Here is a 21,817-nt window from a genome sequence, read left to right on the forward strand (position 1 = left end):
TAACCTGAAGCACCACTTTAGCTAATGGGGCCTCCCGCTGCTGCTTCACTGTCGCTGCACGATTTCTGTTCTCATCCTGAAGCAAAGTTATTAACCTGATGTACTATTTCTGGGTTAGCGGAGTCTGTAACCTGAAGTGTATGAAACCCAAGGTACCACTGTACATCAGAGACATGCCACGAAGATGTGTGTACTCATATACTGAATGTGCTAAGGAGAAGGGGGTGTGGTGAGGATCAGCAGCTTCCACCATATGTCTCTGTATACATGAAGGCCCCTTTGGAAAGATTGTCCTATCTGGTGAAACCTCAGTTGTTTAGGACTACAACTGCCTTCTGCCCCTGTTGCAGCCCCAAACATCTGGAGGGCACCAGGATGGCAGAGGCTACTGTGAAGCCTACAAAACCACAATATCAAGCAAATCATTACTAAGAAAATGTAATTTTTATGTGGAAGAAATTCACACAGAACATACATGTTGTAGCAGCTGTGATGACAGTATACTTTCCACTGGGTGGGATGCAAGCATATCAAGAGGGGAAAAACATCTCCTGGGTCTGTTGTTTCTCTGGCCTGCTATACGTTGTGATATCTTAGGGGTGCTGGAAAGGGTTTTCAGAGAGTGTCCGTTTAAACCAGATGTAACCACTCCTTAAAGAGACATAAATAGATGAGATATACACCCCAAGGCCTGACTCTTTGTGGCAATAAAGATTTCATCACACATTATAGGGCAGATGGGTGTTAGTTCATTGAGAGTTCTGGCTTGTAGCATAGATTTGTTTAGTTACCGTTTTTGACCTCTACACCATCACTGGAACAAATGGCTTTCTGTGGGCTGATTCTCATGTTACTCCTTAAAGATATTAGCATAGTGTCATAGACTCAGAGGGCACACTCCGGTGTGAAGGTATGTGAGAACCGAGAGTGAGAAGTGCCAAGAGGCAAGCCTGTCTCTGACAGCTGTTGCAAGCATTAATACTTTGGGCTTACTGGACATTTAATTATTCGCACAAGTGGTCTGTTCAGGTCTGCTCACATGAACAGGGGAATATGTTATAGCAGGGACGCCAGGGTGGTGCAACTCCCATCAGCTGCAGCCAGCATGGTCAATATTCAGGGATGGTGAGATGCTTACTCCTAGGTAAGTGTGTACAATGGGTTGTACAATCACCATCCTTGAAGACAAAAGCTGCATGCCTGTGTATACTTAAGCTCTGTTAGACTTAAGAACAAACATTTAAAGGATTAAGCTCTTAGGAACCAAAGGAAGCTGTTTCGCATCAAGTTAGATCATTGCTTGATTGAGCTCAGTATTGCCTACACTGACTGACAGAAGCTCCTTCTGGTTTCAGGCTGTGGACTTTCCCCGTCCTACCAGGAGGGCCAGGGATTGATCCTGGGGCCTTCTGCATGCGCAAAATGTTCTCTGCCACTGATCTACTGTCCTGCAAGTAGCTGTGAGAAGTTCCCACATAGAGAGAGAACTACAGGTCATGCTAAATGCTCCTTAAGTGCATATATCCTTGGTAGTAAAGCTACCATAATAACTATCCCTACATAGAAATGATTATCTTAGGGCAATTTGCGTTTACTTGGAACCTTCTTCCTTTAGATATAGGGTTCGTCAATTGGTGGCCAGGAGATAGACAGTTCCAATTGCACGGCATAAAGCGTCTCCTTCTGAATGTCAGAAGGAGCGATATTTGAGACTTCATTAGTTTCCTTGATTGGTATGTCCTGTGCCTGATAATTAGGTCTGAAGATCTGAACCTCCCTTGGCAGCCTTGGAGAAGTTGCTTGGGAACAGCAGCTTGCCTGGAAAGCAACATAAGCCTTTCAATATATAAATAGCTTGGGGGCAGCCCTTCTCTGACATGCTGTTGACCCCATTCTGCCAACTGTTTTCTCATCTCAGAGAAATTGCTGATTTACATTATTAAACCAGTTCTCTTGATGCCTACATCTGCATACTCATCTAGGACTATTGTAGGTTATGGGTTTTAAAGGACATTTTTATTTTGATCACCTTGTGGTCAGTGTTATTCATCATCTATGCGTTCAGCATAGAATCTGTCTCTGGAATCTTAAAAATCTAGGTGAGCCTTATCAAAATAATTCCTTCTAACCCTCCCTGGCCCTTAGGACTAGCCAGCACTTTCTGTAATAAACATAAGTAAATAAAAAAAACAACCCCATGCATTCTTAGCCTTGCCAGCTTTCCCAAATGTTTATAACTGGAATAGATAATGCAGGTTAAACATTTGTGCCTATTTTTTTTATTTACATGATTTATTCCAAGCACAGAACTTGGAGTTCCCAAGCAGGCATTTGATTTGCTTATTTCCACCTACCCCACCGCATTGTTCAGGCCAGTTTAATTGTGATGAAAGACTGAATTTGGAGACTCACTTCTGCTGAGTTGGCATCATTAGGCACCTGCTGAGTCCCATGCCTCAGTAGGGGCCCACTGCCAATCCTGGGTGTCTCCTGTCCCCATGGTCCTTCCTACTTGCTGCTGTCGCCTTGTTCATCTGCTCCCTCCAAGTGAACAGAGAGAGGAGCAAAAAGAAGCACCACTAACCTCATTCTGCCCTGTCCTCTCCCTTTGGGAGGTGTTGCCTGTGAAGCTCAGAGAAAGGCAAGTGAATGGGCACAGGCAAATTGCAATGGTGGCCTAGCATGGGTTGAACAGAGGGGTGGGAGAGAAACAGAGAGAGTACACATGCACATTCAATTGCCTAACAGCGTCCAGGTCACCCAGGAGATTGCAGCCGCAAAGATAAGAAAAGAAGAGTCATCCTGTTGTCTGGAGAGGTCACTTCCTGGTTCGCATGGAGAAGCTGTTTTCAATGGAACCCAGCAACAGAAGCTGTATTAAGGCAGTACTGGGTGTTGAAATTTTGCACCTGGGGCAACCTGCTCTGTGGTCCCCATGCTACGCCACTCAATGGTGGCAAGAAGATGGAGGAGGGGGTCCCACTCAGGAAGCAGGGGGAGGGGACGATTAAGAGCCCCTCACCCAAAAGGCCTCCTGTTTCCAAATCTGCTTGTTGTTTCTACGCACTTGTTCATGAACACATATCTTTTATGTGTTCTGGTGAAAAAGTTGGGTTGGGAAATTGGTCATACTGCTCTTGGAGACAACTGGGCACAAAAGTAGATGCATGGGCTTTGGTAGCCTTGCTTACTTTTGTGAGGGGGTTGGGGTGGGGTGGAATCCAGCACTGACTATGAGACAGAGTCTTAAGGTCTGACTTTTACTACTGGGAAAGTGAAAGATTCATGAAGGGTAAGTGGTTACACACAAAGTAGTAGTGTTCTTGCCTCATGAGAGCTAGAGGTGGGCAGGAGAATACAGGAGGCAGAGAGAAAGTGAATCACGGTGCTTACTTATCCCGGGTGGAAATAGAATAGATGCTCTGAAGCCAAGCCTTTGGAGTTTTTTCTGCAACTGGCAGGTGCACCGTCATGACTAGGTTTAGAGGCAGCGCTCCCCACCCCATACATTTTGAAGTATGAGATGGTTACTTCCACCAATTCCGCATATAAATGCCAACCAGACAGATACTTGACTCTTACTTGTGCCTTCCACAGTACCTGAGAGCTACCTTAGAGAGGACAAGGTGGACCATGTGGCACACATAGCTCTGTTTGCTCTGTCTCGTTCCCCGTCCCTCCCAGTATCTGCTGTCTGAAAAATGTCAGGCAAGCCAAAAAGGTGACTTTGGAGCAGTAACTCTTTCAGCCAAGCTTACCTCACAGGGTTTTATAAGGACAAAACGCAGGCACGGGAACCATATATGTATGATGTCTTGAGCTTTATTGGAGGAAAGGTGGCTTATGCATTCAGTAACAAATTGAAACAAAATAAGAATCCAAAGAACTGAAGGGTTTACCAAGAAAGATATGAAGAAAACTCTGATTTAAGAGCTGATACTATTTAACACAGTAACTCCTCATTCCAGGCAGACTGTGCCAAAGTCAGTAAATTCCAGCAACATCAAGTGCCAGGGAATGCTATAGCCGTTCCTCACCCTTTCTTCCCATGGTGCCTAAACACAGTGGAAAGCTGGGTGGATTCTTATCAGAGCAGCTGGGTATTTGGAAATGTTATACCAACAAACCTGTCCTTCAGCTTCACCTCGAGCACCCTCTGCTGGAGAGCTGTTCATTTTCTGTCAATCAACCGAAGCCCATGCTTCTTTTTGGAATGATACAGTCTCAGCATTCTGTCTTCTGCCACTTCTCAGCTGGCCTATGTGCTTAGAAACATTATTTCACTAAAGCTGTTTGTTGTGTCTGTTTAGCTCAGTGCCTATCCAACCTTTTCTGGTCCACAAACAATGTGATGTCAAGCTGGCAATGCATATGGTGGGAATACCATGCTGTGTATATGAAGTGAAATAAAGAACTCATTCAGATATGCATGCTTATTGCTTGAAGAATGCAATATTGAGTGATGACCTGCATGTGTGAATGAGCAATCACGGATCAGACAAAGCTGTTGTATCACCTGACCTCACTCAAGTGGCCAATAGCCAGGTGCAAAATGTGAATTTCAAATGCCATAATCAGGATGAAAGCTCAATAAGCAGGTCATCTAGAAGTGCCATGTGTTGTTGTTTTAAGCACTGGTCATAAGGGAAGAAACTCTTAGGGCCAGTTTTCCGTGTTTACTAACATCAGGTGCAAAATGTACTCAAATTAACATATCAAACCACATACAAACACAAACTGAAGTGGTGGAAAAGCATGAAACACATACATTTTAAATAAATGGGCAGGTTTCGCTGCAAAACACACAGGAGCAGCAATCAAGTTTAATTTCCATGTGAAATCCAGCTATTTAAATGTTCATGAGCCATTCACAGTTGATGGTGCTCACTGTGCATATATATCTTACCAGTTAAAAATGGGTCCCTTTTACATTTGAAGTGTGACTTGTCCCTTAAATGCTGTGGGAAGGGCAGGGGTACGAATCAAGTCAGATAGGGATGGGGAGACCCAGCTTTCAGAAATACATATAGGCAATTTTAGTCACCAGGAGTTTGCCACATCATTTGGTATATCTGGCTCCTTGACAAAACCCTCTTGATTGTGACCTTTTGCTGGCATTAAGATAAGTAGGCATGGCACACTGGAGCAGTGTAATATTTTGAGTCTACTTTATATATATGTGAAATAGCTTGAGTTTGGCACATACAGACATTTCCGTTGCTATAGTATACTGAAGGAAGAACATACTGGGTTTCTTAGTTAAATTGATAGTCAACTCTGAAACATAGCTGTCAATGTTTCCCTTTTTTTAAGGGAAATTTCCTTATTCCGAACAGGATTCCTCTCAAGAAAAGGGAAAAGCTGACAGCTATGCTCTGAAATATCCCTGATGAGTCTCCCGGGATCCAGTTTTGCAACCTCTCAAATGTTCCAGATTCCCCTCAAATAATCTAAAGGCTCATGGAGACAATTCTACAATTGTACAATGCAAGGCTCGGGAGAACTTGGATTTCTTTAGGAAGAGGGCATATTGCACTGGAGAGAGACAGAAGGGCAATTGAATGTGATCATATTGGCCACCGTAAAAGAGGACGTGGCGGTTTGTGGTTTTAAGTTCACATAGCTTCACACATGTAGCTTAACATGTATCTTTCTTTCCACTAGCAAGTAGAAACTTATGGGCTTGCTGCATATTCCATGCAAACATAAATAGATCCCCTTTTAAAAGGGGAAAAAATACTTTGAGGGAAGATTCTAAACAGAAAAAGGGCACAGGAAGAGTACTTAATATTTTCCTTACTAACTATTTCTGTTTTTGTTTTTATCATTATGACACCCCTCTGTGTGTTTGTGCAGGATATCTTGGGTATGAGGGAATAGAGCACTGTATGTAGTCATGGGAGCAGATTTCTATTCCCAGTAAAGTTTCTTTCACAACTGAAAAAGTGCATCTATTCACAGGTTTCAATTACAAAAGCACCCAGACTACTTTATTTTATTTTTATTTTATTTTTTGCAGAAAGGCCTGGGCTAAAAGTACTGGCGACTCAAGCTTATAATTTTGTCCGGTGTTATAGCACTGAAAACCCTTCATTTACTCCTTTGCGTTTCTGTGGGAATTTTTTGTGCTTTGTTTTGTTTTTGTCAATAGGATCAGGGAAGACCAAGAGGGTCGCTTAGGCGTCTAGAGTGGGGGGGGGGAAGCAAAACCACCAGCATGCTTTAAAGCAGAGTGGCTCTCAGATGCTGTGTGGAGGATATAAGTGAGATTCAACTATCTGTCCTATTGCTATTCTGTATGTAGAATTGGGTGTGTGTGCTTACAGTCTTGTCCTTTGCCTCAAACAGCAAAATATCTGGGTTGGCCCTGCCTCTAAGCCTGGCCCTAGCCATTAGGTGCGCCTGCTGGTTACAGTGAAAACCAGCACATTTTTTCTGGGGGTATTCAAGGGTATGCAGTACCAGACCCCCCCCTTTTTTCTAAATCTGTGTCGGAAATGGACTCCAGGGCTGGATGCTGCATTAGTTTGGCTTTGCCTCTCAAGGTGGTGTTCAGGGAAAACCAATTGTTTTCAGTTGCCTAAATCTGGACTATTACACAAATAGTGTCATCTCTCGGGTTGTTTTTATGGTGGCTTTATGCTGCTTCTTGTGCTGGTCTGTTTCTGTTTTACTCTTTGTGCTTCTTTTTTGGAATCGATTGGTTTTTGTGGCATTAATGCCATAAACTGACATTGCGGACTTTATGATAAAGAAATGCCATAAATAAACGAAACATGACGCCTTCTTCTTGGATGGAGCCTATATGTCCACGCATGACAGCAAAATCCACAAGACGGAGCGTGTCCCATATTACGTCAACTCCTGGGGTCAGCGGACAGGGCCTAGCTGTGAGTGTCCGGCCTGCTGACCACAAACAACTGGCCATTTATATTTTCGGACCCCAAAGACACAAATAAAGAGACAGAGGAAAAGGGACAGAATGGTGTCTATAAATGGCATGGTGAAATGAACGTATTAAAGGCCTCGCCTTGGTCCAGGGGAGATTGGTCTGTTTTTCTGAAATACAGAGGAGGAAATGGCTAACTACCTCTGTAGGAGGGGGTTTGGGACAGGATCTTTCTGCTAAGGAAGCCACACCTGCAGCAAGACACCAAACAAACCTCAGCAGTATTGTTTTTGTGGTCTGACATTTAGGCCTGTGTCATACAGAAAAAAGAATGAGGAGGTGGAGAAGGGGAAGGTGGGGTGAATATCTGGCCCCATTTAACCTCACAAGGTTGTCAATAAGGAATAAAATATTTTGTTTTTCTACAATGGTTTTTGTTCAAAAATATCAGCCTTTCTCAATGGTTAAACCTGGATCTCAAAAGGTATCCAAATCACTTTGACACAGCTTCCGTGTGGCATTTGCTATATCATTAAAAATAAAATAAAGCAAGAGAAAGTTATTATGCATTATTCTCCTACCAAAGTAGTAAAGAGAAGAAGAGGAGGAGGAGTTTGGATTTGATATCCTGCTTTATCACTACCTGACGGAGTCCCAAAGCGGCTAACATTCTCCTTTCCCTTCCTGCCCCACAACAAACACTCTGTGAGGTGAGTGAGGCTGAGAGACTTCAGAGTAGTGTGACTAGCCCAAGGTCACCCAGCAGCTGCATGTGGAGGAGCGGAGACGCGAACCCGGTTCACCAGATTACAAGACTACCGCTCTTAACCACTACACCACACTGGCTGGGTAAAGCTGGGAAGATCAGTGAATCTCAACACAAGCAGCTGAAGTCCTAGCCAAACTCTATTCAGTGATGTGAGGCAACTTGAGGCTGCGTTCTGTAAACTGATATTACCACACCTCAGCGGCGGCAATCCCCTCAGGTCAATTCATAGGATAAGCAAGATGTGTTAATTATTTTTACATTGACTGCGGTTGGGTGGGATCATTTTGCGACTGTGGTTGAAGATACCCTGGACACTTTACAGGGGAGATACAATACAAGGGTACCACATTGCAAAGACGGGAGAGGCACAGAAGTGGCATGGAGAACAAGGGATGAATGTGAGCAAATAATACAGCCATGAATACTTGGGTGTTGTTTCAGTAGTGGTTGGTTGAGGTTGTGGGATGGTTGAAACCAATTATTTGGTTTCTTCCCCACCCTTTCTCCAAAGAACTCAGCATGGCATATATTGTGTGTCTCCTCACAACACCCTGCAAATCTAAGGGATAGTGATGAGCCTAAGGTCACAATCACCCACTTTTCTTTCTCCCCAGTTTAAGTCCAGCCTTCTAAGCACTATCTCTTTGAGCTGGCTTAAGCTGTCTCCTTTGAGTGTCAACATTTCTGAATTTTCGTTAGAACGATCAAAAGTGATCAATAACAATCCAAGTGACACCTTTTTCGTGTTCTCAGGTGCAGAAGCTGTAGTGTGTGTGTTTGTGAGTATTCGTGGGTGTTAGAAGAATGGGGTGATTAATTTTGTTGTGGTGTATGGCCTCTGGCTGCATGCTTGATGCCTTCTGTTGACCACGATGACTAATGACACTTTCCATTTTAAACCAAAGAGACTCAAGCAAAGATTATATTGTTTGATGTGGACACATGATTACTCAGAAAACAGTGAAACGAAGCCAACATTCTTTTGCCTCTGCTTAATAAGCTGTAATTTATTTTTCTTCTGGAGTCTACAGATAATGTAAACTTCTCTCCACTAGAACTACTAAATGTTCCCAGTTACTGTATCATGATTAAGTTACTCACCAAACACGAACACTACAGAGACCAGTTGGCCTGCCTCAGGATTTCTTTTCGTTGTCCACGTGGAAGAAAATGGTCAGGCAACTTTATGGTTACGCCCCACTGATGCATACTGACAGGACTCTGAAGCAAAAGGTGCAGATGGGTCTGATGTTTTCTCTTGATCAACAAATGAATCAATGGATTCATATGACGGTTGCTAGTTCAGCAGGTTGATTGTGAGAACCTTACCTGTAAAATGCTAAACTCCAGCAGACAATTTCTTTCTGGGACACCATTGTCACCAGGTGAGCAAATATTTTTTCATGATTTGTGGGATAGATTCTTTGGTTTGATTCCACAGAAGGAGTTCATAGTGGATGAAATACTCATAACATGTTTTCACCTAACAAAGGCTAAGAACATTTTAGTTAACTCCTAATACAGAAACTAGTTCTCAGTGATCATTAACACAGCATGAATTACCTGTACATATTTGCATCTTTTTATAGCAGAGAGGAAGAGAAGCACATGGAATTAACTGCTCTCGTGACTGCACTCTATTAAGGTAGCATTAGGAACAAAGGAAGGAATAAGATAGGGATATATGAATTATTCCTGAAGCATACAGATGTGCAAACTGTTTCAAAGTACTTTTGCTTAGCTCTAAATCAGGGATGGCTAACCCTGTGGATTCCGACTCCCATCAGCCCTAGTCAGCCAGGGATTATGGGAGTTGTAGTTAAACAATATCTGGAGGGACACAAATTCATCAATTCCTGTTCTAAATAGGCAGGGATACACACACACACACACACACACACACATACATACATACATACATACGTACACATACATATACATATACATATCCCTGCCTATTTAGAACAGAAATATATATACCGGTATATATATAGAGAGAGAGGTCATGGGGGTCAGACTGGATAATACGTATGGATCCCTTCTAAACCTGTGATCCTGTATATGTGAGGCTAGAGTCCCTGAGAGAAAGCTTGCTTGTGAGAGTGAAGTTTGGCTGATGCTGGAAGCTGGAGGACAAATGCATGGTGTTTCCTGCTTGGCAGGGGGTTAGACTCGATGGCCCTTGTGGTCTCTTCCAACTCTATGATTCTATGATTCTATCTCTGCTCTGACCTGGTCCCAAAGCTGTGACTTGAGGCTTCCCTGGAACCCTAATGGGGAAGCAAGGTCTGTTGGGATGGTGATGCTTTGAGGCTCTACATGATGTGTTCAAATTGTATAGAAGTGTAAATAATGTGCATGCACTCTTATTTTCCTATATAGATGGATTTTAGGACAGGAGCAGCAGATATTCTGAAACTCCTGTCTACCATAGCAGAAAAATGTCTCATTCTCATTTTTGCAATCTTTTTTTATCTTCCATGGGATAAAATTCTAACAATATAAAATTTTATAATGTTTTCTTTAAGACTGATACAATGGTAGGTTTCAAGGGTGGAAACACTTTCCCTTTCCTCCCTTTTATTTATTTCCAGTATGCTATTCTGGTTCCAATAATAGAGAATACATTTTAGGCAACAATTCCTTTGTAATCTTAAAGCTTCTGTAATTGTTTTGAACTTAGATACTTTTTTTAAAAGGAGTGTTTCGTAAGATGGTTATTATAAAAATCCCTTCACTGGAAATACATTGGTCATTTTTGTTATTTTTATGTCTTAGTTTATTCAGACCCAAACACTATTCACCTCGCATCACTTCTTTGCATCTCTTTACGCCATAAGTAATCCAGTTTGATCTATTTTGATTTTACACATAAAGGAAGTCAGCAAGGACACTGCAGAACTTGAGGGCCTTCTTAGTTTATCACAGACAGTTAATGCCAACATATTACAGCCAAAATCCTAAAGCAAGCAGAGGGGTCTTTAGGATGCTGTCAGGAACTGTGCCAAGGAAGGTACCTTCAGACTGTCAGTATTCTGTGTGAGGACTTCAGATGCATATTGGAAAATTACATTTGCACAATTAAAGTGGATTAAACCACTCTATTTCCTTAGTGCAACAATTTCACCTAAAAAAGGAAAGATTTTTAATTTTCAAAACTTTATTGAAAAGTTAAATGCTTAATAAACCTGAATAAAAGATCCAGGAGTTAATATACAGTCACTGCTATGAAAATGTGGCTTGGGGGGCAATTCAATTTGCATCACTTGATATAAGGTTTAAGATCGGTCCAGGGGGGGAAAAAGAAGCCTTTACATGCTTGAAATATAAGTAAATTTTTAACTTGATGAGTACTGGCACTGCAATAAAGAGCAAGCAACATTAATGCAGATGTTTTAGAATTGCTCTGTATTTGGCAAAAGGTACCATAAGTATTGTGATTTCCTTTTGAGTATAATTCAAACATAGTTTGAATACAGATTGGTTTGCATTTTTGCCTCTAATCATGAGAGTCTTTCTAGCCGTTTGGGGATTAATCAGAGAACAGTAATTGTAGTTAGATCACACATTTTTAATTGCAAAAAATAAATATTTCATACCCTCTTCTATGAATAAAATAGATTATGGCATGAGACTCTTAATCTCAGGGTCAGGGTTCAAGCCCCACCTTGGGCAAAAGATCCCTGCATTGTAGGGGGATGTGCTAGATATACCTCGTAGTCCCTTCCAGCTCTGCAAGTCTATGATTCTATGTTGGCAATGCTAGAAAAGCAGCTTGCTTTAGGCAGAGAAAACAAGAAGTATGTTTTTAATGCAAAACATTTCTCCTCTGTATAGATGTCAGAACTGTCTCTCTGCAATGAACAATTTTCTTATTTGAATATGGATGCAAAAGTAATTCAGAACATAAGGAGAACCCGGCTGGAGCAGGCCACAAGCCCATCTCATCCAGCACCCTGTTCTCACAGTGGCCAACCAGATGCCTGTGGGACATAGCTGCCAACCTTCCCTTTTTTTGTGGGAAATTCCCTTATTCCAGTGCCATTTCCCGCTGCTTCCTGCTACTATCCCAGATTGTTAGATATCCCGTAGATTGTCCCCAGGACAGGTGAGGCTGCTGATTCCTTATTTTCGAGGCTGCTGATCTCTTATTTTCAAATCTGAAAGTTGACAGCTATGCTGTGGGAAGCCTGGAAGCTGGACATGGGTGCAGCAGCACTCGGTATTCAGACGCTTGATGACTCTGACAGTGGAGGTAGACCATAGGCATTGTGACTAATAATAATAATAATAATAATAATAATAATAATAATAATAATAATATAATAATAATAATAATAATAATAATAATAATAATAATAATAATTTCTACCCTGCCCATCTGGCTGGATTTTCCCAGCCACTCTGGGCGGCTTTCAACAGAACATTAAAAACAGAACAAAACATCAAACATTAAAAACTTCCCTAATTAGGGCTGTCTTCAGATGTCTTCTAAAAGTCAGATAGTTGTTTATTTCCTTGACATCTGGTGGAAAGGCATTCCACAGGGCGGGTGCCACTACCGAGAAGGACCTCTGCCTGGTTCCCTGTAGCTTCACTTTTCACAGTGAGGGAACCACTAGTAGCCACTGATAGCCTTATCCTCCATGAATTTGTCTCATCCTCTTTTAAAGCCATCCTGATGTAGAGCTTTATCCCCCTCCCCACACTTCTTCCTGATGTAACTCTTCCCTCATCCCTTCATCCCTGACTGAGGGAGGATGTCGTTTTGTGGTTTGCCTCAGGTGCCAAAACGTCTTTGGTCAGCCTTGCCCATTGCATCTCTTGCAGAGGACCCAACTCCTAGGGGCCGTGGGGGCTTCGGCCCACACAATAAGATATTTGAGGGGGCCGGGACCCCACAAAGTTGATGGGCATTCCTATTCAAATGGTGTGTGCGCATTGCGTCATGTGATTGATTATGTGGAGCGGGGCTCACCTGGGCCCCCACAATATTTTATTCAAGTTGGCACCCCTGATCTCTTGCCTTGCTCATGTACTGAGCCCATGCTAGGAGCCTGAATAAAGTTCTCTTCCTTACTTGCAATTCATAGTGTTTTGGGGCAGAAGTGCGACAGGTTGCTGAAACATGGCTTTCTCTTCTAAGTTCATGAAGAGGACATTTTATATATATAATATAGTGTGTTATGATGCACTTAATTTAGTTTGGAATTATAAATAGGTAAGGGGATGTTTCTGGTACTGGGATTTTGCATTTGCGATGGTTTGATTTTTGTGATAGCTGTGAGATACGAATGATATCCATTGTTATCCAAGACACAGTCAGAGCAGAGCTGTTAAAATCAATGAACTGGAGTTGCTTATGTCCACAGATTTCAAAGGGTCACATGCTATGTGAAGAAATACTTTCTTTTGTCTGTCCAGAATCCTTCAAAATTCAGCTTCATCGAGTTTTCATATTATGAGGGGGCGGGTAATCCCTCTCTACCAGCTTTCTCCGTATCTCACATAATTTGAAACACCTCTATCATGCTCCTTCTTTCTTGCCTTTCTTTGTAAACGAAAAAGCCTCAAATATTGTCACTTTTCCTCTGACGGGAGATGCTCCAGCCCTTGAAAAAGTTGCACTTTTCCTCAAATTGCATCTGAGATGATAATAAATAGTAGAAGACACTGCAATGAAGTTTTTAATTCCCACCCCCACCCCCCAATAAAAATATAACTTTGGTATTTTTTAAAATCCAAGTGGTGCAATGATGAGCTTGCTCAGAATTATTTTTTGTCCTCAAAGCCAGATGTGGCAAAATCAAAATTTAACTCCAAGGCCTATGACACTTTTCTTCATTAGGGTGGGCATGGCCTCAGCACAGGGATGGGGAACTTGTGGCCCTCCAGACATTGCTATACTACACCTCCGATCACCCCTGGACATGGGCCAAACTGGCTGCTGGGGTTGATATTGAGTCCTGCAATATCTGAAGGGTGGCACTTAAGTAAGTAGGAGGTTTTTTCAAGGGAAGAGAGTGCAGCCACACCAAACGTATCCACCAGGTGTCACTCTTGCAAGCCAATTTTCGGTTGTATTCAAGGGACATGCCAAAACTAAGCGAACCAGTTGTAGGTAAATACTGTGAAGCTGAATTCAAATAGCACATGAAACTGGCTCGCCAAGTTGTTGCAAAGATATCACCAAACAGGCAGAAAGCCCATTTATTTTTCAATTATACTTAGGTTCATTTTTGTTGCCCCTAACTCCACCCCAAGAGGGGCTAAGCATCACAACATAAACTAAATAGGCACAAAGATAAAAAGCTCCATTTTCAGCTGGAAGGTGAAGGTGGTTTTAAGTTCTTACTGTCAACTATTTTACTACAAAGAAAGCCATTGGTTGTATAGCTGGGCACTATAGAGAGATGTTGCGATAGGGTAATTCCATGTCAGGTGATCCAGGGACTTTTATCTTACTATTTTATATTGCTTTCATCTTCAGTGTAAGAGAAGGTCCCAGATCTCAGTTTTTAATTTTTTATCTCATCCAGTTTTTGAGTTATGAAGGTTTGAAATTTCAAAAAATTGACAATTTTGCCCTTGACAGACTACACAAAAACCTTAAAAGCTCAGACCAGAATTAATATATTTCAAAACTAAAAAACCCCCAATCTCTTCAGAACTTCATGGGCTCTAATATGATATGGCACATGATGGACTTACTTTAAATCTTAAAGTTAATTTACATATTTTTTTTAAAATGCAGTGATTAAAAAATAATAATATGCTTTAAAAATTCCCCAAAAATGTATTGATTATTTCATATTTCTAAGAGCTTCCTGCAATTTTTTATCTTGGGATCTCAATGGGATCACTTTTTTTAAAAAAAATTGTACATACATGTTGACCTTATTGGGTTCTATTTAGGATGAATGGATCTTCCTGGAGTAAAATATAACAGAATAAACAAGACTTCAAACCATAATAACAGTTACTTCAAGCGTTTCCTCAAAATGTTATCCAATTAAAGGGTTTCTGAAAAGCTAGTCGGGCTTTTCTTTTAAGCCAGTAGCAGTGCCACTACTGGTTGCAGCTGCTATTTACATTTTCTAAAAGTGTTTAATTCACTTCACATCTGGTTTGGGCCCAAGGCAAGGGAGAGAGTTAACTTGGACTCTCTAGTGGCCAACCATGTATTTTGTACAAACTATACAAAATATAAATAAAACATTTACAAACAAAACACTTAAATAGCTACCTTTCTACCGGTAGGACGGTAGGACGGGGGGCGGGGAGCATGGATGTAGGCAGGCTTTTTGTTAGGGGGGCAGGCTTTTGTTAGGGGCAGAACCTCTGATTTGTATTGATTTGTATTGAGTTTTACTTATGGGGGGCAGCTGCCCCCCTGCCCCCCCCAGCTACACCCATGGGCAGGCCCACAGGAAGGAAACGAGGTCAGAAGGGGGCCACAGTTGGAAAAAGGTTGGGAAACACTGATCTAGAAGAAGCAAGTTAGGTGGAAGGAGAGGAAACGAATAGACAAATATGGGCAAGAAACCCAGACAAGCCTCCCAAACAGGCACTACAATATATTTAAAGCACATGAAATAATTTGCTGTTAAAGCATATAGACAAAATTTTCTCCCTGCCCCTAGCTTGTTCTTCCAGCCCACTAGATTTACAATGTACTTTTCATTTCTGTCCGATGTGTTCTCTTGATGCAGAATGAGATGAGTACAAAGAAATCCATCAGATTTTATGATCCCTTTGTATTAAATATTGATAACCTGACAGAATGTCTGAGGCAGCTCTCTGCTTGGCAAGAGGAATCGCTCAGCCACATAAACCAAGGAGTCTGTACATAAGCAATTACTTAAATGTTACTGTAATGGGCAGGATAGACACAAAAGTATTGTTTTTACAAGACAACTGAAAGTGGGGGAGAATGAGGGGGTGGTGTTGTTTTTAAGGAAGAACAAGAAAAATATTTCTTTAAAAGTTCCCTCAGGTTTATACCTCACCCCCCCAAAAAAAAGAAGATTTAAAACAGATGAAGAGTGAAATACAGTGTAGATAAAGATGAGGAAACAAGTCTCAGTGGTTTTTAAAATACTATTTACCGGTATTTAACTAACAAACAAGAAAAACACATATTTAAATCACAGTACAGTGGTACCTCAGGTTAAGAACTCAATTCGTTCCGGAGGTCTGTTCTTAACCTGAAACTGTTCTTAACCTGAAGCACCACTTTAGCTAACGGGGCCTCCTGCTGCCGCCGCGCCGCTGGAGCACGATTTCTGTTCTCATCCTGAAGCAAAGTTCTTAACCTGAGGTACTATTTCTGGGTTAGCGGAGTCTGTAACCTGAAGCGTATGTAACCCGAGGTACCACTGTACAGCATGCTGAGATGGTTACAAATAATTCACTTGTATAATAAATTATATTCGTGTAATTTAAATAATCAAATAACAAAGGACTGAAATTAAATTTGGGGTCAGATCCAAAGTATGCTGTTTGCTCTGATTGAGTGCTAAAGAGCAGTTCTCCCCAGTGTGGAGAAGCCCTAAGTCTGCACATTAATTCAGCTATGCCTTCTACAAGGGGTCTTCTTTGTAACCTGACAAGTTCTGCCTAGAGGTTCAGTCTTATTCAGCTAGCCACATCCAGGGCCAGAACTCTCCAATAAAGTCTGAAAATAGAAAGAGCTCTCCTTGTGGGAATTGACTAGGGCTTTCCTGCAAAGGTCCTGAATAACCTGAAAGAGAGAGAGAGAGAGAGAGAGAGAAACAGAAGCAGGGAAATGGGAACAGGAGTCAAAGGTACAGGGGCCAGCTCAGAAAAAGATGTCATACTCCAGTCTGTATCCATGAGGTAGAGGCAAACTTTGAAATACGGTAAGTTATGTGGATCAGGCTGGTGAGTGTCAGACCCAAGAGAATGAACATTTTGGGGACAGGTGCCTAGTTATAGGAAGGAGACTTCCTGACTGGCCTGGGCTCAGAAACAAAGGATTATCATGCGAAGGACATTTATCATGTGAAGGATTATCATGTGAAAGACATTGCCATGGAAGGCAATGAATTAGTCAGTCAGGAAAAGGTGGAGGACTTTTGCAGGAAATGTAAATTTTGGTTTAATGTAATTACCTGGGGTTGATAGAAGTTGCTTGATAGAAACTGCTCCTTGATAACTGTCAATAATTAATTAATGCTAAATAAGGATTTCTATTTGCATTAGATATGGCAGAGATTCCGGGGGACCAGGCCTGCATTTACATAGTTCATTATGCATATCAGTCACCATAGGGAAATTCTCCTATCTTTTTGGCTGGAAGACCTCAGCTTCTCTTGATGGGGGTATACCCAAGTCTAATTACCTCTAAATACACAGTATTGACTCCTGTGCAAGGGCATCACACTCATTGTTTGAAGCAAGGAGAAAACAAGCGCATCATTTCAGGGCATGTAGAGAGTTCCCCAAAGGCACACCCTTCCATTGTCTCCCAAGACAAAGGGATGCCAACCAACCAAGGAGCGTTCCAGTGGAACTGAGCTACTGAAGGCTACTGGGCTCTGTGCAAATTATTTCCAGGTAAACATTGTGCTGAATGCCTACCTACAAATGAGACAGTCCACAATGGTTCATTGATGTCTGTTTTTAAACTTTTTATATGGCTTTAGGGCATGTTTTATGTATTATTGCTGTAAAGCACTTGGCTGGCTTTTCTTTTAATGATATAACAGTATGTAATTATTTTTCAAATAAATAAATAAACCTGAAACTGGGTGCAAGTGACTAAAACCAGTAGACAAAACTCCTTCCCAAATTGCCTGAGATGCCTACGCTTTTGTGCTGCCATTCATTACTTCCCTGGCCAAGCCAAAAGCCTTTCCTTAGTCTTAGTCTGGACTATTCCCCCTTTGCTGCAAAGCGCTGAAGGGAGATGTCATCTTGGACGAAGCCTCCTGGCCCTCTCCAAGCTTTTTAATCATTAAGCGGGTTAGGCCTCTAACCAGAAAAATCAGGCCCCTTATGTTGTCTTTGGTTTGTCTCCTCTCCCTCTTGCGTGCGCGCGCGCGCACACACACACACACACTTTCATTCCCGTAAAACCCAACCTCTCCCTGCCAAAAGTATAATAGCGAGCCCATGAGGAGAGCTGTGTGCAGAATACCAACGACACGGTCATAAAAGTATGAGAACAGCGTTCACGTCTAGCACAGCGGGACAATGGGGGTGGAAAATAGTATTCATTCAACTTCTCTTGTGGAGTCAAAGGCTGCTGGCAAGCAAGGATGGGTTCTAAAAATAGTGCTGAATCTTAAAAGGAGAGAAGCAACGTGGAATTAACTAAATCATTTCCAAATGTCCCATAGAGCTGTTCTGCTAAAACAATCTGGAGAAGCACTTGGGTCCTTAGACCACTGTATATACAGGAAGGAAGCATCATGGTCAAGCCCTCCCTGTTTTAACAAATAAAACGAATGGGTCTGAGTTGGTTTTCTATTTTATTTGTACTAGACGATGGCATATTAGCGAAGAGGCTGCAAGGTGCTTGGAGAGACACCTCCTAGGGTATCTTCTATGACCTGCAGTCAGTAGACCGTCTGCTTTGACACAAGAGTTTAAACAGGTCATACAAGAGCTGGAACTGGACTTGTCAATATCTGTCCTACTTTTTGTTTTATATTTTTGTGTCTCTCCATTCAGCAGAGGTCCCTAAGATCAGGTGGTTCGGGACAGAAAGAAAAATAAATAAAAAGAAACTAAACAGTTTTGCTACTCAGTTGAATTGTGGGCTTTCGGCTAGATAGCTGCCTCCAGCCCAGCAGTATAAGAGGGAATCTCATCCCCTGGGTGAGGAGACTCAAACCCAGTGTTGGCTGCAGCGCTGGCTGCTGCTCTTCCAGGTGCCCCTCCCCCCCAAAAAAAAATCAAAGTAGCTTTTCAGCAGAGCTTGGCTTGAGGAACACCCTCTGGGTTGTCTCAAGTTGTTCATTTCCTATACCTTGAAAGTAGAACTTCTGTTTAGAAACAGCTTTGTGTGTAACCCAGCTCATTCTTCAGAGATGAAAAGGATTCCCATCCCTCACTTTCTTTTAACCATCCCCTTGATTTGTGATTGCTTTGGCAGTAGGTGCTGCTATTCAAAAACCTCATCAAAACAGCAGGCAGCAGAGCACCCCACCCCCGTTTGTTTTGCAGGCGTATCTCAGAAGCAGCAATGAAAACATTTCCCCCTATCCCCTCTGCTTCTGGTATCTTCTCATAAGGCAGGGTGGGCAACCTGTGACCCTTGGTCTCTCATTTCATGCAGGTGAGCAAGGTGGGTGGAAGCAATGGAGGAATGCTGAGAGGGAGAGGGAGAAAATTGGGGGGGGAGGGACCATTGCTATTATCTATGGGCCTGTTGAAATTCTCTTTCAGGACTGAAACCCAGACACCCAGACCGTGCAAGAAATGGCTGAAGGGGAAATCACGACATTCACAGCTCTGACAGAGAAGTTTGATCTCCCGATGGGGAATTACAAGAAGCCCAAACTCCTTTACTGCAGCAACGGAGGCCATTTCTTGAGGATACTTCCTGATGGCAAAGTAGATGGTACAATGGATCGAAATGATCAACACAGTAAGCTTTTACTTGCTTTTTATCAGTGGGTCTCAAACGGAAAGAAACCCTTATTGTGGTGTCCTATTGGGGTGGACTTTGGTAATATGGTGCCCTGAGCGAGGCCCCCAAATGTATCTTCTCAATTATGAATCTTCTCTGTTTTGCACCCCTTGTGCTTCGTGCCCTGTGCAGGGGAACCACTCACACCACTCTAAATCCAGCACTGGACCTCTCCACTATGGAACCTTTGATCATTTGCCATGGAACTTGACTGTTTGGCAAAGGATCCTGGTGGCACATTCTAGAGTGCAGTGTTGTGGGGGGTTTCTATTCGGCCAATGAGAGCTGAGTGTAGCCTAGGACATGCCGAACACCAAATCCATAGCTGTCAACTTTTCCCTTTTCTTGTGAGGAATCCTATTCGGAATAAAGGAATTTCCCTTTAAAAAAAGGGAAACGTTGACAGCTATGTAAATCTCATTCTCCTCTACATGACAATGTAGCAAGCACTGATGTTTAAAGCATTCCAAAGGCTTCCCATCTATATGTGTGTGTTTTTAATGTGTGTGTCTGTGATAATTCAACATTAAATATGTACGCATGTGTAAGTTCAACCGTTAAAGATAAACCACCACCCCTAAAACACAAATCATAGCCGCAACCACAGACACAGGTAGCTGAAAACCAAAAAGAACTGCAAGCCAGGAGATAATGGTTCGATTTGTGTGATCAATGGACACGTGTGCAGGACGTCTGAACAGAGTCCCTGCAATGCGCAGAATGATCGTTCCAGACGACTGGGAATCTTGCACTTGGCGACAGAGGCCGCTGTGGGTCCAGCCACATATGCAGAGGCTTCATCCTGCTGCATTTCCCTCATTGTGTGTTCACTGATCCCACAGCCTGAATGCCTGAGATTCAACAAGATAAAGACTGCAGCTGGTTAGGAGGATGTCTGCATTGTGCATCACAGTCTGTAGGTCATCCCCTGGCTCTTTCCATAGACCTCAGTCAGAAGCTAGTGTCCTGCAAGTTGCTCTGTAACAACCAATCAGCATCTCTCCCCTCCATTCTCCCAGACAGTATCTAGTCAGAGAAATGTGTGGAGTGAGATCTCTTTGTTCAGCATTTCCCAACCCACTACAAGTGGAGAAAATTCGACGGGATACTGTTACACTGAACATGCCTTTTACAAGAAATTTTACTAGGCGAGGTGCAGATCTGGGGCAGCGATATGTCCCTTATAAAGTCGAGCTCAGCCCTTAGCCTGCTTTAGCCAGCAGCATTACCACAGCAATCTCTTGCAAGTACTGCTAGTCTTGATTGTATAGCCTTATCTCTGCTCATTTTAATCAAACCTATTGAATAATTGCCCTCATTGGCCCTGTATATATTATTACATTTACAATTCCAAAGCACAGGGAACATGGTGCTCTAAACCTCGGAAAAAATGATGCCCTGTATCCCAGAACACCGAGGAAATCAGGCACTTACCTGGGCCTCATTTGTTCCAGGGCTCAGGTTCAAAATCATTAATTAGCATGAGTGATGGATCCTGGAATATGGGAAAGAATAAAATTGTCTCTGATCATGTACAGACTGCCTTCAACGCGTTCTCCCCCAGCCCCCAAAACTAAATACATACACTCGTAGAATTACGGAGGAGTACTTTAGAGTCGTTCGCAACTGGACTTAACTGTCAGGGGTCCTTTACCTTTACCTTTTACTTTACGCATAGAAGCCAGCACCCTTGCCCAGTTTTCAGCTGACCGGCTTTGCAAGAGGTTGGATTACGTGACTCCTTGTGGTCCCTTCCAACTCTACAATTCTATGACCTTCAGGATGGGTCAAGCACAGTGATGAAAAACAGCCGTCGTGGCACTGGTGCCAACAATATTATAAAACACTTAAAGCTTACCTGCCCATATTTCCTACTTGACCATATCAATTTACTTTCCATGTTTGGGGACCGTATGCAGTACCCTACAGTAACTGAAGGTCCTATGGATAAGGAATGTGTTTTATCGCTCTTTTGTATAGGATGTGTTCTCAACACAAGATCCATTTTCCTCTCCCCCTACACAGCACTTCATAATGGATTCCTGAGGGAACAGAATCTGCTGAAATGCTTATTCTGTGCTTTAACATGATGGAGAGAGGAAGTGGGAAGGACGAAGAATGCATGGGAGCCAATAGTTTCCTCCTTAGGACAAGAACACTTTATTCCCTTACTGGGATTCAGTGCTTGCTCCTTGCGCCATGTGTTCTGAAGAATGTCCTAAACTGACTAAATGGGGCTTTAAGAGAGACTTTATCCTTGATCAGTTAAGAGCAGCAGTTTCCCAAACTTTTGCCTTTCATGAATGTCCAAACTACAATGTTAGGACCAAATGCATTGCTTCCAGTTTCGTCGTGGACTGTGTCACATGACTATTGTAATAAAGTACTTGTTTCCTACCCATAACACTGCAAAGCAGAAAAAAAATGAGCTTCTCGCCAGTGCTTTTTTTTCTGGGGGTACTCAAGGGTACACAGTGCCAGCCCAATTTTTTTCCTAGAG

At 42.4% G+C, this 21,817-nt stretch overlaps 1 protein-coding gene across 8 annotated transcripts in view; it reads left to right on the forward strand.

Moving 5' to 3' along the window:
- FGF1 (fibroblast growth factor 1) overlaps positions 1-21,817 on the forward strand; it is a 49,960-nt gene that overhangs the window by 18,165 nt on the left and 9,978 nt on the right. For 6 of the 8 annotated variants that reach the window (XM_077924500.1, XM_077924499.1, XM_077924495.1 and 3 more), the window contains one exon: positions 19,074-19,275. In XM_077924500.1, the coding sequence (XP_077780626.1) occupies positions 19,107-19,275 (169 nt within the window). In that variant the 5' untranslated portion in view covers positions 19,074-19,106. Of the gene's footprint in view, positions 1-18,780; positions 18,964-19,073; positions 19,276-21,817 lie in introns of all 8 variants that reach the window. The other 2 variants (XM_077924498.1, XM_077924497.1) reach the window with 2 other exon arrangements.

This window comes from Podarcis muralis, chromosome 2, assembly GCF_964188315.1.
Source record: "Podarcis muralis chromosome 2, rPodMur119.hap1.1, whole genome shotgun sequence".
Lineage (NCBI taxonomy): Eukaryota > Metazoa > Chordata > Lepidosauria > Squamata > Lacertidae > Podarcis > Podarcis muralis.